General features: G+C 43.3%; 1 protein-coding gene across 1 annotated transcript; it reads right to left on the reverse strand.

Moving 5' to 3' along the window:
- Positions 1–398: 398 nt before the first annotated feature.
- LOC105691294 (protein sprouty homolog 2) lies at positions 399–16,172 on the reverse strand. The gene is made up of 2 exons (XM_012409674.4): positions 15,820–16,172; positions 399–3,574 (listed from the first exon to the last, which is right to left on the reverse strand). Exon 2 carries the CDS (start codon positions 3,174–3,176, stop codon positions 1,800–1,802), a length of 1,377 nt encoding a protein of 458 aa, XP_012265097.2. The 5' UTR covers positions 3,177–3,574; positions 15,820–16,172; the 3' UTR covers positions 399–1,799.
- Positions 16,173–17,356: the final 1,184 nt, after the last annotated feature.

Consider the following 17,356-nt stretch of genomic DNA (forward strand, 5'->3'; position numbering starts at 1 on the left):
CATCAATGTAGTACAGGTATACACCCTATATTTGCTCATTTCCTAATTTTTCTTCATTTCGAGTCGATTATTTTTTTAATTTTTTCTCTTTCTTTCAAATTATAATCATTTCTGTTAATTTACCGTTTCCTTACCCCTTTCTATAATATACCTTTACGCTCGCTATATATATACGCCCACAAATAAATTAAACGTAGAAAATTTTTGCTTTATACACATGTAATATACAACATATATTTTAGTTGGTTTTTTTTGTTTTTTTGTTTTTTAGTTTTCGTTTCGTTTTTTCTTTTTCCATTTCTCTTTACTTTTACATCAGTTTTATTTATTTTTCATTCTTAGTTCTTTAATTAGGTATTTTATTTTTATTTCACTTTTTCTTTTTCTTTTAATTGTTCTTTCTTTCTCTGCTATGTAATAATATTCATATACATATATTGAATATACGTATATGAATATACATATGCGTATATTATATGTACGCATGTATGTATGTATAATATTTTTAACACGTACTCACACATATACGGTAATTAATGGAATAAAATTTTATCGTTCCAATTTTTTATCTATATCATTAAATTAAACACCTGATAACATAATCAGATGTAAGATTTTCTAACGCAATCATTTCGGAATCGTTTTTTATTTTTTTCGCTTTTTCCTACGATATAGAATTTTTCGTTTATGTGTAAGTCCGTCTACAAATAACGTGTCAATACACAGATAAATTGATAGATAAATATATATGGATAGAACTAGAGACATACATACACTCGCATATATTTATATACGCATATATATATAATATAATAGATATAATGTATGCATGTATTCATTTGTTCATTTATTTATGTATATATGTACAATGAGGATAATAAATAAACACGAAGCTTTTCGAAATTACAAGTTTATACATTACATAGGATCGAGTCGTTTCGTGCCTGATTCAGGTCGCTCGTCTCAATATTCTTAAATGCAACTGTTGTGTTGAACGCGCAACCAACACTTTTGTCCGTTGCATAGATGTTTTTTGTGGTTTTATTTTTTTGATTTTTTTTTTTTTGCAATTTTAATATTTTTTTATTTTTTTATCGTTACACACCGCGTTATTTCATGTATAAGGTATACAATATTATACTGCAGCAAAAAGAAAAAGAAAAAGAAAAAAAATAATAAAAAGAAAAATACAATTGTACATAACTGCTTATACAGAAGCACTACCAAGTGCCCTACGCACCTCACACCGTAAAATCCATAATTTTGCAACAGTATATAGGGTTTTGTAATAGTCTCTTCACACGTGTCTTTCTTTCACTATTTATAATCACTTCGTCGTGTCGTCATAAATTTCTTTCTTCCAATGCCCTGTACTTTGAAAGAATTGACATTTTTTCCTTTCTCCCCACCCGTCCCCCCGAATCCAACAATTAATGCCAATCCGCACTACGAACACTCGCTCGCCCCTTACTCCCGCATAATTAAAAATGACACAGGTGAAATCGAATATCTTGAAACACCGATTTATTTATAATTGTTCAATTTTTCATTATATATTTTTTCATTCGTCGCTGATACGTACACGTCTCCGTGTACTCTTCGTTTCAGGGAAAGAGAAGAATGAGGAAAGAAAAGAATTGAAAAAAATGATATAATTGTGATAAACTATTAACACATAATATGTACAATGACGAACGATCGATGACGCGGGAGCGTCGGAGGTCGAGTCCAGGAAAAGAAGAGAGACTGATTCGGAATACGTGTGTAATATATTCGGAATAATGACGTTTTCAACGACTTTACAGTTCGGGGGTGACGGGATCCAAAAGCCTCTTCTCAGGATCCCTCGAATCTCTGAGAGTCGATGTAGTCAGGTGTCGTCCAGCGGTTGAAGGATCGCACCTGCATCCATGCGAGGCGTGTCTCGCGTAACATGCCTCGCATAATGCAACACACCCTTTCAAGGGCCAGTAACAAAGTAAACATGGTAAAGCGAGGGCTAAAGCGCCCAGGCACGTCCACCTAGCGAGTCTCCTCGAACCGGTACAAGAACACGGTTCATCGGCGCAACTTCCGGCACCTTCTCCCTCAGTGTCAACGCCACTTCCTCCGTCGGCACAATGGTAAAAAAGCCCCTTAACACAACACAGGCACGAAGCGTAGTCCAGCGCGGTTTCGGCCGAACAAAAACACGCGTTGTCGCACAACCACCGACTAGGCAAGGGGGGCGGTTCACGACACGATTCACATCTACACCTACCGCAATATTCACACATTATAGATAAACCCTCGTCCAGAGGGATTATCACACCTCCGACGTTACCTCCACCTCCTCCGACACCGCCGCCGCCCCCTCCTATTCCTACGCCAGGAAACAAACTCGACCTCTGCTGTTGTTGTTGCTGCTGTTGCTGTTGCTGAATTTGTTGGGCGATGGATCCGGGTGACCCTATAGAGTTCGTTGGTTCCTTCGTGAAAGAAACCGGTTGTTTTGTAACGGCCAATGTTTTCGTTGGCGCGGATGAAGCGGGCGACGGATTCGTGATCGTATTTCTTCCCGTGTGACTTTGGTGATGAAGATGGTGATGATGATGGTGGTGGTGGTGGTGGTGGTTCAGGTGATGGTGGTGTCGCTTCGTTCTGTCCGACTTGGGACATTTTGTATTCGTAACTAAGTTGGGCCTGAACGGTGTTTCCACGTATTCGTTGACCGCTCTTTCACCGTCCGGTCTCGGCACCGTCAATGTCACTTCGCTGAGAACAGCGGTCGTATTCCTAGAGGAGGCGATCTGTTGACTCTGAAGGTGATGTGGTTCCTGTTCGACGTTACCACCGGTCGTGATCCTCACGACATCGTGTACCGGTACAGGTGCTGGGGCTGGGGCTCGGGAACTAGTCCTTACTACCCCCGTGGTTGATACAAGGGACGAAGATGATAGAGGAGTTAAGGGGGCCGTTATGGGCGGTAATACCGTCGTCCCCGTCGTCGTTTCTGGTTGCAATCTCGGCGGAGGTAATGGCCTGTTATGATCGTGACCGTGCACCCTTGCCAGGGTCGAGGGCAATGACGAGGTTTGCGTCGATTGTGCCGTTCGCGTATTAACGACGGGCGTAGGGCTCTGCGTTGAGAATGATCCGGATGACGACGATGAGGATGATGACGGTGGCCGTGACATCGGAACGATGCCTCTCAGTTCGAGGCGATCGGACCACCTGCTGTCTGCGCCGATCTCTGGTGTAACGTGACTCGGATTATTTTTTTGCAATTGTTGTTGTTGTTGTTGTCTAATCGTATTCCTCGTTGCTCTTGCTGCATGTGATTGGGCAATTGTTCCCGTTGTCGGTGACGGTATAGCAGCGTTTCTAGCCCATTGTTCGTTCGAAGACCCGAACACCGAATTAACTGACGTCGTGGATGATGCTGCTGATGCTGATCCTGCTGCTGTAGGGGATGGATACGTGACCGGGGTGGTGCGTACTGGCCGTCCCGCGCCACAAACTCGTTGCGGCACCCCCCTCGGCGAGGCTCCGAAGCGGACGCTTCCCGTCCTCGCGACGCGCCCTTCATCCCCACCTGAAAAATTACAATGGACTTCCTGTTAGACAACGATGCAAAGTCACGAACTGCCGAGACTTGGCTACCAGGTTTCACCGTCGCCAAATCTCGCCATGCACACGGTATTACAGATATACGTCCAAGGGAGAAAAGTAGGAAAAACGAACAAAAATAGTTAGGCGAGTTCTGATAAACAAAAAAAAAAAATAACTAACGATCATTGGCAAATACATAGCAGATATAATTATATTTATAATAGCCTGAAACGAGCTTATAATCAACCTTCTCTCTCTCTCTCCCTCGCTCTCCCTCTCTCTCTCTCTCTACTCGGACTGATGTCTGCCGAGGGCTGAAGAAGAGGGGGACGAAGGGGTTTCGAAGGAATGTCGGTATCAACGAGTGATTGCCACAGGTCAAAGCTTTCAGCCACTATCCCTCGATAAACTCGAAAATTTTGTAAACGATCACGTGGAAGCTAAGATTTCTGCAAATTCGATATGCAGTATTATGTTATAGTCCCTCGTTCTACGATCCATTATTAATTATTATGCATAAATATTTTCCTCCTCTACGTTCATTCATTTGGGATTGCTCAAATTACGCATATGGTACAAGAGATAAAGCAAATAGAACGAAAATGAGATCGACAATCACCGTAGAACTAGAATAACCAGTTGAACTTCATGAAATGATCGATCAATTTTGAAGTTTAAAAAAAAAACGAAGAAAAGTAGAGCCGGGGCCTTTTGAGCCGGCTATTTCAACGTTTGAATCGTTTATTCAACTGATCGTTAGATAAGATGTAACCGTTGCCACGGAGACAATCGCTGAAGTTATTCTCGAACGATTTCATTAATCGCAAAACGTGCGTTTGACGCCGCGATCTCTATCTATATCTCAGCCTTCGTCTCGTGTAACTGTTTAGTTATCGGTTCATTGATTCGCCTTCGCCGTTCCCCGGTCCTTACACGGATGTATCTAAAAATCCCGCAAACCCCAACGGAAAGAATACGCACAGGACGTTATCATGAATGAAAAAAAGTAAGTAATCGCAAACCCGGTGTCGGACTTCCGGAGATGAAGCAAAAAATGAATATAATGTTTTTTTATTTGTTTTTTTGTTTTTTGTTTTTTTTCAAAAAAGATAGGGGACCAACGCACAAGACCTTAGACTCCCACGTATCTAATCAAACGATTTCCGCACGAATCCAGAGCATTTCGTAACTGAAGGACGCGTGACGTTGTATACGGATAAAAAGCAAATCAAATTAATAAAAGAGAAAAGAAATTCGGAACAAACAGAAGAAAAAAAACCGATTAATAATAAGAACGAAGCTAAGAATTTTGGTATCTACGAGTTGGTTTTACCTATTGCAGTTTTCTAGCTTTATTAAAATAATGTAGCCATTCTTCACCGATGGCATGGCATTTTCGATAAGTAGCCCAAGAGCTGTTTATTATTATTATTATTGTTATTATTATTATTTGTGAATTTTTTTTTTTTTTTTGATTTTAAAAAATGTTCTCGATAATCTCCGAGTGGGTTACCTCGTAGCGACGGGATGTATAGGGTGTCGCGTCTTCAACGAATTTTAGAAATCGAGTCAAGCGGGTTTGAGTGAAGAAAATAAAGCGAGAAAAAAATTCGAAAGAAAAAAAAAAAAAAAACCGCTAGAGAGGGCGAGGAACTGACAGTACGCGCACAGCGACCGTCGATCGCGGACTGAACGGCGAACGAAAGGCGCGGATCCGGGGGTGGAAGAGGCGGGACCGCAATCTTCCACCATCTGACGGTCGTCGTAAGAACTATGAGTGAGCGCCTGGAAGCTTTTTATGAATGGATGGAAGCTATCATTGAAGTTTCGAGTTGAATGAAAACATTACCACTGTCCCACCACCGTCTCTGCCGCAACCACCCCACTACCGTCACTATCATCGACCACGAGCGGCAAAGACGACGAGTATGGCTACCGCCGCGAACTTTAAAGAGAAAGTATCTTCTCGCGTACACTGGCTCGCGGCCATAGTCTTTAAGCGGGAGAATCAAATCTCGTACGATTCGAATATGCGCTTGATTTTTTTGAAAATTTTTCGAATCGAACGACGCTCTTCCTTGGATAGTTGCTGACGATTTGAAGAAAATGAATAAAAAAAAAATATTCCTCGATATGAAAATTATTCGCTGGAGACGTCGTATGGTCTTCAGCGTCAGTTTTGTACGGGCATACGTACGATACGCAAGCACTAAGAGACGAGAAAGGGGGTTTCGAGGCGGAGTTTTGCGCGTTGACCCTATGGGCCTTACCGCAGGGAATAACCTTTGAAATCTATACTCCCATCGGTATATAATACCGAGAAAATGAACGTCGACCTGCAGCAGGTGAGACAATAACTACTCGTCCCTTTTACATTGAAAATTCGTCGAAAGTCCGAACGTCGGTGTGGAACTTCAGCGAATATAAAATTGTTAAATTCCAGAAATAGAAAAGACGAATAATTTTACAATTGATACCAGCTGCAGGTCCCGTTGGATCGATGGTTAAAATTTAACGTCGAACAATGTTTTCCCGACGGAGTCTAAAAGTCCAAACGTCAAATGATCCGGCGCAAGCTGTTTGAACAGGTGCGGCCTGCCGGAGCAGCCTTAAATTTTGTGTCCTCGCACGCACCCTTTCGGATAAATAGAGATATGAATATAAAAAAGACTCGCTCCGGGGCGAGAAAAAAAAACATTTCTGCAACAACCGTCCAGAACAGCGCTGGCGAGGAGTGCGAGCAAAACCGTGAAATTCAAACTGTCCGAGAAGTTATACCCCTCGACAAAGCGATACTCCTTGCATTCTCATGATCCTGCAGAAGATCGAATGCCGCATACAGACACGTGTACACACACGCACGCACAGAGATGTACATGAAATTCTAAGAACACATTGTTACCGAGAAATCTGACTTGTCACTATATATTTCTTCGCCGTTGCAATAAAGCGGAGGGTGAAGACCTCGGGTTCCTACCTCCGAAAAGAAGAGGAAGGAAAAGAAAAGAGAAGAAAAGGAGAGAAAAAAGGCCGGCAGAATATCCGAAAGACAAGATTTAATTGCGGGTTCAGGTTCAGGTTCGCCTGACGCTCACCCACCCAGGTTCCTAGCCTGGGTCAATGTTTTCAGGTTCGCATCGTGTAGCAAGGCCCCAAGGAAGGTCACCCGGTGGGCCCCCCCTGGGTCCTGTCGACTGCCCGTCCTTATAACGTATACACCGTCTCTCCTCCTCTGCCACAGAAAAACTTGAGCTTCGTATAAGTTTTATACGCGGTATTTCCAACCGAGTGAAAAACGGACGTCTGAGTAACTTGATTTTCAATTAAATTCCGACTTTGAACAATCCTTAGGAAGATGTGTAGTCGCACGTACGTGGGTACACGGATGACCGCGCGAGGCGCCGGGGAACGATGAGAAATAATATCACGCGATTTAGCTGGTGACGAGAGTTTCGGAGAGGCAAGGTTGTCCGTTTCCCCTATACGAGAACTTGCGACGTTCGTTTTCAATAAAACTTTGTCGTACGATGACGTAGTCGTACAGTTTCGCAGCACAAGGCAATACGCGAAACAAGTTGGTATGTAATACGTGTACCACGCAGATTCATTCATGACGGTAGATAGAAGGCCGCAGGTCGCGTTCCGGTGTCTACACCGATACACATGCCAGCGCATACCATGCAATAGCGCATCATCGTCATTCGTTATACTCGTTTCGCGCGAAAGGAGACAGAGGAGAGGAAAAATGAACACTATAGAAAACGAACCAAACTGGCTAGAGACATTTGGTGCAAACACTTTTTTTTTTTGCTCCCTTATTATCATCCATGCGGATAAAACTATCCACGCATACGTACGCAGACTACACCGATATTACGACCTATGAAAGCAGAGGCGAGGAGCCAATTGACGTCACCTCGTAAGAAACTGACGTGCGTGGCTGCAATGAAGTGTCATACGTATAATGTAGGATATGCGAATGCGGGCGATACGCAGTGGCAAAAGCGGTAGGACTCGGTATCGTTTCTCGGGATCAAATGTAAAAAGTAAATTATGAAAAAGCTTCGGAGAACGCGTTCCCTCTGATCACGTGCGTACGGACGGGCTGTAATGTAACAGAATTTTGAAAATAGAAAAAAAAAAAACACCGTTGCGGCTGCGGTTTCCTCTCGAGCTAGACGGACGTTGTACACGTAGTCGTCGTTTCACCCATGTAAGTTATACGTATGGAGAAAGGTATAGATATTCTCGTATGTATCGTAGATAGATATCCCTGGTGACTATTTCTGGGTATATCTTTCGTACCAGTTTACAAATAATCTCGCGGTAGAAACAAAAAAAAACAAAAAGGAAGATTTTAAAAGTCCCCGTGTTAAAATATATGTGATATCGGTGTGTATATATAAGAAGGAAAGAATAAGAAGAGAATAAGCGCCTGCAGGGGCCCGTGAAGAAGGCAGACGAAACCCAAAACTTATGACCAAAGAACGAGTCAACCTGTATCCTGTATACATCGGAGCGGCCACAGGTTTGAAGGAGACCCTATACAGTTTGCTGGGTCGATTTCGACACGCAACACAGAGAGACACACCGCAGCGATATAATATCGAGTCGAATTCGTTACGATATGAGAAAGTGTTCGGAGATCATACGGGCGAGGTACGATAATGGTATAAAATCTTAGAGAGTAGATATAATATTCGCTTGGAAATAAATGCGTAATCACTGGGCTGGTCCGCAGGTGTTCCTTGACTGTGTCTCGCAAGCGAATAGAAACGCCGAGAGAGAAAAGCAAAAAATGAAATAGATCCGAAAAAAAGGAAGAAGAAGTCCAATTGATCAGAATATGAAAAGTATCGAAAAAAATAAATAAGGCATTCGGAGTAGCATCTCCTTCTGGCGCACGAAGTTCTCGGCTACACGCGTCCTGTAGCCTTATTCGTTCTCTTTCCTTTCGTCTACGTCCATCTCTTTTTCTCTCACGGATAAACGCGGTTCATTCACTATTTGTCCTCTCGCTCTTTCTCGCAGCCCGACGACGGTTCGCCCGCTTCGGGTGTGCTTTCGTCCGCCAAGCTGTCCGGCTGCCTCAGCTTTGCCTCTTCTTCCTTCTCCTTTTACTCCGCCTCGCCTCTCGCTGTTGCAATACTCCACACCACGTTCATTCATCTCATCTCTTTCGCACACAACTATGGCCAACGACCGTTTACCCGTCGTGTGTCCGATCGAATCGAACCGCATAGAACGTCAGAACGGAGTGGAATGGAACGGAACCTACGTTCCGAGTGCGATTTAAAATCGCTACGTTCAAGCACCCGTACACCGGGTTATCGTCGACTGCACATGCGACAGTCTCATTTCCTACGGATTTACCGAACGGTGAATAGCGACTATTGCAGATTATTCTAATTACGCTACAGTGTCTTATCAATTTCTTCGACATTCTTCTTTTCTCGATTATGAAATCTACAATAGACGATGTTCGCTTCACTGTGCGATATGTGTGAAAATGAAAAACGTTGCCGGTCGACCTCATGAATAGTAGAGTCAAACAGACAACGATAATTATTTCGTAACACCCCCTGCAGCACGGAGCGAATGCGAAGTGTACAGCGATCCGTCTGTAAGAGGTTTGTAAAATAGCTGCAAGATCGGAGGACGTCAGGTGCTGAGTGCAAAATTCGCGGAAGCAAGGAATCCCAAATGTGTTACGAATATTTTTATAAGCACACGTACGTACGGGTGTGCGTATGTTGGATGCTAAAATGAAAACGGACGTATGTACACGACGTTGACCACACAGCTGGTCCAGAGGTACCCCGGATACGGTCCGTCGCAAAAACGTTAACCCGTCTTCGTTACGATGTAAACAACTCAAGACGAAATCGTGCCAAAGTGCGCCCCGTTCGACGAACGGGACCGCGACGCACACCGTCGTCGTCGTCGTCGTCGTGCCTGCGACCGCGCGCTATTTTCGGCACACTGTATTAAAACGCGCGCGCGCGCCTCTGAACTCTTCTTTGCCTTCGCCGTCGCGTTGACGTTATCGCCGTCGCCCCGCATTAATTTAACACGCAACTATTCCGGGATAATAGAAGATTAAAGTTTTCCCTCGTGCCCCGCGAAGCCGATCTTCGTCGTCCGACTTTTCGCAATGATTATTATCGATGCGCTCCTCCCTCGTCTTTCGTTGGATTAGCTTCGATTTATTCCACCGTCGCCGCTTTACGAGAATGATAATCTTCTTCGACGGGCGCGGGTGCGGATCGCGAGCGAGCTTTCCGGGCGTCAATTCTTGAATTTCACTTCCCAAGCATGTTATTGTGTGTATATCCGTATGCAGCGTGGTAAAGTATGTAACTAATACGAGCCTCGCGAGCTTAACATCGAAGAGCTATCTTTAAAACATCTGGTAGGGATTCGCCGCGTGGGGCGGCCTTCACTCCGAGCGCAAAAACTTCGCAACTCAACTCTCCATCCTTCTCTCCAGCCTCCAAAATAACATCCGCCCTAACCCCCTGCCCCTAAGCCCCGCACATCGTTTTCCTCCTCCATCTTTTTCTTCTTCTCCTTTTCCTCCTTTGCAACCTGCAGATCCAGTTCTCTCTTTCTCTGGCTCTCGCTCCGCATCTCCATCCTCTTCGATGCAGATGTTTGCGCGCCCGGTCGTCGGATGCGTGGGCCCTCATTGCTTTTGCCTTCTACTCTTTTTCTTCGTTCTTGCGAATATCTCTGATGCTTATAACATTTTCTATCTCAGAATGCATATGGGGCGTACCGATTATTTCACAGCGCAATGCACTCCGATCTGTTTATGAAAGAAGATAAAGTAAAAATGGAAGTAAAAAGAAAGTAACGAATGCATGCGTACGATGCAAAAATAAGAGGAAAGGAGAAACGTTTCTCTTCTTCCCGTCAGAACATTTTACCACAGGTATCGATATTTGATTTTTTTTTTTTTTTTTCGCTCATCATCTTCACCAGCCTCGCCTACGTACAAGGGCTGTTGGAAGAGCGTTGGATCGAGTGCGTTTATACACGCGGGTGTTTTAAAGCGAAGGATATGAAAGGAGGATCACGAAGAAGAAATTTTTGAAGAGACTTGCGGGACAAAAACCTGGCGGCACCGGATATCCTCCAGACGCCGCCCACGCTACTCACATCACCCACGCACGCGCGCTTATATTCTCGTCCTTGGTCTTCCGTGCACGGCGCCCAACTTTACACACGTACGTGGCGATGAAGAGAACAGAGAAGAAAAAAAAAGTAAATAAATAAATAAATAAATAAATAAAAAGTAAAATGAGGCTGCGACGTACCTCTATAGTGGTACGTATGGAAACACGTGGTGGAATCGTAAGATTGTTGTAAGAAGAAGAAAAAAAAAAGAGCACCCGATAATGCTGAATCCGAGGGCCTTCTCGCGACCGCCAACCGTGCAGTTGGTCGATTTTTCGTCATCCGGATTCGTTTATTTCCTCCCCATTAATCTGACGGTCGAAAAGTTACGCGTAGAGGCAGCACCGGACGCCATACAACACAATTCACGTTTAAAGCCAGTTTATCAATGAACGCCACGTATGACATCACGTGCGTAAAGGCCGATCGAACGAACGAACGAACGAACGACCGGCTGTACGAAGACGCCGCAATGCTCACTTCTTCTAGGTTACACCATTTACTCGTACGTTGAAGTATTACACGTGGTGGTGAACGTACGTACGCACACCTTGAATAAGCAATAGTACGGATATAATATCCCGTGTACGTATCGTTCGTGTACCATAATTTTCTGCTATATGATACATCAAAAGTTGTGCACAAGCGCGCTATATCCGCGCGGACTTATTATCGTCATATATTCGGTAATAAGAATTCAAGCTCGGACGTTCCACCATCCGTTTGTTGCATCGATATACAACACACGGATGTACAATCTATAGCGTACCGTGCACGTATACGTGATATCGTTGTATACGAGAAGGCGAGAGATGGAATGTGGACACCATATGGCGCAAAGCCTTTTGCCCACCCACATCATGCGGAGTTTAGCCATCGCTTCGACCCCCGTCGCCTAGCAGCAGCGACACCGACTCACCTATGCATATAATATCGAAAAAGAAAAAAAGAAAAAAAAACTCCGACCGAGTCTAACCGCGATTTCTAACGCACTGCAGGTCGGAAAACTTGCGCGCACGTACGGGGTGTATCGACGCACTGTTACATCTGACACAACTACCACATGTATACGTAGAAAAACTACATAACGTGAAATCGTATCTTATCTGGTTATTTTTTCTCTCTTCTTTTTTCCTCGCGTCGATAGAGAGTGTGTGTGTGTGTATATGTATATCTGTATAGTGAAGCGTTCTCGTATCCGGTCTTGTGCACGGACGACGGTGTCTCTTGCGACCCTATCGCCTCTTTTCTCCTCCTTCCGCTACTGCAGTTGCTTCGTATTACCAAACCTGCACCGGATACGCACCTCCCACATCATCGTCATCGCCGTCGCCTCTATCCACGCTAAACTCGGATAATATACGTTACGTGTATATACATATATACCGAAGCACCGAATACAATACGGATATCGAGTGTCAAATTTCAATCAATCCGGTGCAACGTGTACACCTATCGCCCAACACGTACGACCCTACCGTCTGAAAGCAAACTATATCGCATATCTGTACGATGTACAGATAATGAAGGAATTTGAAAATAACAAAATTAGATCGAATCGATAAATAAGCTTTCAAACGAGTATTACGAAAAAAATAAGTTCCATATCATCTTGAAGACACACAACTCTGAAGTTTAATCGATCGAATTTGATGATAAAAGAATTCTTTTCGTCGTTCTTACGCACGCTACGATATTCCAGAAGAATGTGAAACAATTGGAGGGATCATTGAATTAGCTAAATTCGATAATGTTTGGACTTATTGCACACTTGGTGGTTTTTATATTACGTAGGTACGTATGTATAGGTATAGTAGAAATTGCTATACATGTACAGATCGATACGGTTACACACATGTACGTTATTAGTTATATCTTTTCGAAAGATAAAATAGACGACGTAAGCTCGCGGACCGGATGTGACGTGCCTCGGCGCGGCGCAAGTACATACGGCAAACGTGGACTACGGGGAGCAATACGGAGAGACCTAAAAGAGCGAGTAGACAAAACACACCGCGAGGTTGGAGAGAAAAAGACGGGGAGAGAGAGAAAAAGAGGAAGAAAAAGAGAAGGAAATACACGAAGAAGCAAAGATAAGCGAGCAGCAAGTCGGACGAACGGACGAACGAACGAACGAACGAACGACGGGCGTATTTTACAGCATCGCGAGCATACGCGGAGAGTAAGAAGAAAAAGATGACGAAAAAAAAGAGAGAGAGAGAGAGAAATCAGTTTAATGAGCTTGCAGGGGTCTGACTCCAGGTATCTTTCCGTTCCTTGTTCTCTCATATTTTCACGCTCCTTCTTCATTTTCTCTGTCAAATCGAATCGTTCGATTTATTTAATTTTTCGTCCGACAACGAGCGGTATGTCATATCCATTCAATAACAGCTAGATCCATACACATATTACACTTAGAATTTGAGATAAAGACCAAACAAACATGCTATAATACTAGCTAGTTGATTACAAAAATGCTGAAATAATTATATCTGATATGCAATGACCTGACGTTGAATCCGTCCATCCGTTCATATACACACGTATATGTCGTATAATTTATATACGTAAATATATATAGCGATACAATCATTGGTAATCATTTCCAACGATATGGATGTTTAATATAAACAATTTGCGAACGAAACTGTGATTAGAAACGACTAGAGAAACTGGGAGAGGGGAAACCTAATTATAATTTTTATACCCCCCGCCTCGGAATTTCGGAGCATTCGATACGCAGCACTATGTTCTCTAGGAGAGAAATTATTGGGAGAATGAGAGAAGAAGAATAATTAAAAAATAGGAAATAGTGATTAGACATGGTTACCGGCAGGTGTCGAAAAAAATCAGGTACGCGTATCGCGATGCACGCATATCTTGATATACGTAATGAAAGAAAAAACGAAGCAAAAAAGAATGGAGAAAAACAAATGGAGCAAAAGCAAGGTTGAATCTCAGCAAATAAAGATAGGTTCTTATTGCGCACGAAGGTGTTACAAACACACACACAAATCCAACGGACTACCTGTATGTAGGTAACGATAATCAGCTGACTCTCATTAAACATACCAGCTACATTTACAGCAGCGTATAGGTGTATAATACGTACAATGAATCCAAAGAGCAACTCTGCACATGCGATAACTTTACACCCGCTATTCAAATACACGTTAAATATCATTCATGTATTCATTGAACGAAATATCATTCAACGAGAAGGTAGTTCTTTCTATCCTTCAATGATGCGATCACACACCATTCCGCGAATCAAATGAAAAACGAGACTTGACATTTCATTACACAAAATTGAATATCATTCGCTTCCTACGAAGCCATTTTTTCTCACACTTTTCCAATATCTCTATCGTGTCATGTATTACCCGCGAAGTCGATCAAATGCTGAGCTACGACAAAAAATGAACATTGTGCTAAAAAAAAAAAAAAAAAAACTGACAAAGATCAGAGAAGAGATCGGGGGGGGGGGGGGCGGGGAAGAAAGGGGGTTTGTTCGATGGAATTTGCTCGTACGTCGGAGCCGGTGTCTAATAAATATGCGAAGGACTGCCGTACATAGTAGCGGATTTGCGCATGTGCGGTTTATCATGAGGAAACTTGGGTGTTTTCATGAATGGTTCCTCCGCTAGGCTGGTTAACTGGTTGAACGCGAACGCAAACGCGAAGGCAAACGCGCGAACGAGGCCGTGAGGATCGTCGAACCGCAACAGCGGTAGCCACTACGACCTACCATCACCACACCATCGCCGCACCACCGCTACTACACCCGCAAATATATACACACGCATGGCCGGTACATATGTAATAAAATACATTCATAGAGCGATATAGTAGCGGAGTAATTCAGCGCACAAGTTTACAATGAATGACGAAGCTCGGAACCGTGCGCGCTTTAATATGCGACGCAAGGTACGAGGAAGACGAAATTAAATTCCTACTCGATGTGGAATAATTGTTAACGATTTTTTTTTTTTTTTTTCAAACTACCTGGACGGCGTGACGTCAGATGAAGTATCGCCATTCAGGTTTGCGTTTATAATACGGGAAGCAAAAAAAAGAGAGAGAAAAAAAAAAAAGGCAGGAACTCTCAAAGCGACTACCCACGGATAGCAGGACTTTCTCGCAAACTTTCTAGTCGACTACGTTCATTCACCGTTCATTCGGACATACCTACACCACCTACCTACCTACCTACCTGCAAACCCCGCTCTGACTCGCCTCTCCCCGTTACAATCTTGTCCCACGTATACGTACAGAGGACGTGTACATAGGACTTATGTATGGACGTCTTTACATAATGTATACATAAATATACGAGCAAGGAACACGACGAGAAAACACATTACGGGGCATCTACGTGCATACGAGCGGAGAATCACTTCTAGTGAAATAACGGGGTCGTCCCAACGAAATAACGAAATTACGTTACGTTGCTCCGCCAGTATTCATATTATAGATATGTGCGTTCATTAATGCCGATTTATTTATGTGATATTAAATTTAGATGCCGACTCGTGTGCCAGCCATGCCTATGCGGTATACGTATAATGTAATTGCGAAATTCGTAACGCGGGCGCTAATAAATGATCGAGTAGTTGAAACGGCGACGTCGTTACGGAGTTCAAACGATATCGATACAATAATTGCGAATCAATCTATGTACCATTAGTACACGTGTTGTATCGGTGTGCGGTGTAGGTATATCAACGCGGAGAGAAACGTCGGTCGTTTCTAACGACTGTTGTATGCTTCTGAAGATATTATCTTATACTCAGCTGTTCCACACGCGGTATTTTATATATACCACATCCTTGCAACGTTAGAAGCAGCAGGAGTTGGTATATCGATTGAAAAACCTGTTCCTTCAAAGAGGAGACGGAGTGCGACCAAAGTCCCGACTCCGACTGACGAACATTTACAATCAGAAGTACGAGACATCGAACATCTCGTTCGTTTAGAGTCTCGGCGTTTTTGGAAGACTCGGTGAAAATTGTTTGTAACAATATACGTAAAACGATAAAAATAACTAACCGTTTCGACTGGGGGGTCGCGGTGGCGCTGGATACGTGGGCGGTGTCAGCTGCAGGAGTTGTTGAACGGGAGTTGAATTTTTCCTACAATTTTGTTGATTGATGAGGAGGAGTTGTTCGCTCGATGATTGACTCGAGTTTGAACCGAAGCTCGAGTTGTTCCCCGTGTTAACTATTTGCTGTTGTGAATTCGGCGACGATGAACGTGGTACAACTGGGGGGTTGTTGACGTTGATATTATTTCCCGCCAAACTGAGGCTTCTAAGGGTCGCGGCACTTAGATTATTGGGGGGCCAGGGGGGGCGCCGCGGGGGCAGCGCCGGGGGCGGGGGGCAGTCCAAGGTATCCACACTTCTACACTTTTAATTCACCTTCCGCACCGAATTACCTTCTCTAGAATATTTTCGTTTTACTTCTATTATTATTTTAAAGAATTCAAAGCTGCGGGAGCTTCTCACCTCTTTCGTTTTTCAATTTTGGTACTCGTGTACGTATGTTTTCTTCAAATTTATTTCGATATTTGTTATTTTTTACATACATACGTTCTCGCAGCGGTAATCACTCGTGCACGCACGCACACATGCAATCACGCAAACACGAAAAGCACGTCACGCACGCACGTGCCCCTAAAAGTGATTTTATACGCACACACACACGCGTACCGATAATCGCTTATATATCTCTACAGAAGTTCTATTAAAAGATTCTTCCGAGAATATTAAAAAATATCGTTTTACGCGCACTAAAATCTACTTGAACAGTAGCTGTAATTTTTATAATTTAATCCTCTCGTTATATCGGATTAAATCCTATCATCTCTTTTATTATTTTATTTTATTTTTTTCTCCCTTCTTATCGTCGCACTTTCAATAATCACACAAGAAATTCTTCAAGTAATCCAAAGCACTTCGTGTATCAAATCTTTCCCAACAGATAGTTCCACTACGTTTTTTTTTTATGTTCGATTGTAGAATTTTTCTACTCTTCTCCCTTTTCTTGTTTCTTATCCTCCGACGTAGGTTTGAGGGAAAGAAAGAAGAGATATTAAGTCACCGGTCAGTTCACCACGCAAAATAGGAAGAACAAAAAAATCAACTATTTCGACACGTTTTCACAGCTCTTTCGTCGTTCGGGAAATTCTCTATAATTCAGAGATTCCAGTCGAGAAAAATGAGCAGGTATCCGCGGACGACGGGGACTTCGGTCGTTGCTAGCAATAGACAGCATTTGAAATCGCACGGATGAACAACGATCTGTACAAATTATTGTTTTTTTTTGTTAATAAATAAATTTTTTCGTTTCCGCTGAACGTGACTAATTGGACGCGCGATTGGATCGTTGAAATTTCGAATCGATTCATTTAATTTAACGTCCTTGTCCTCGCCCTCGTCCCCGTCCTGGTCCACGACGCGGTTGTGTCGTTGTCGTGGTCGTGCAGGACGTTTGGCTCGATTCGCGTAAGCCCCGCAGCCAGTCAACAGGCTTCATTCACTGCTTATTTTAATACGTCGGCCCCACAAGTAACAGAAATAACCATC

The sequence above is a fragment of the Athalia rosae genome, chromosome 5 (assembly GCF_917208135.1).
Source record: "Athalia rosae chromosome 5, iyAthRosa1.1, whole genome shotgun sequence".
Lineage (NCBI taxonomy): Eukaryota > Metazoa > Arthropoda > Insecta > Hymenoptera > Athaliidae > Athalia > Athalia rosae.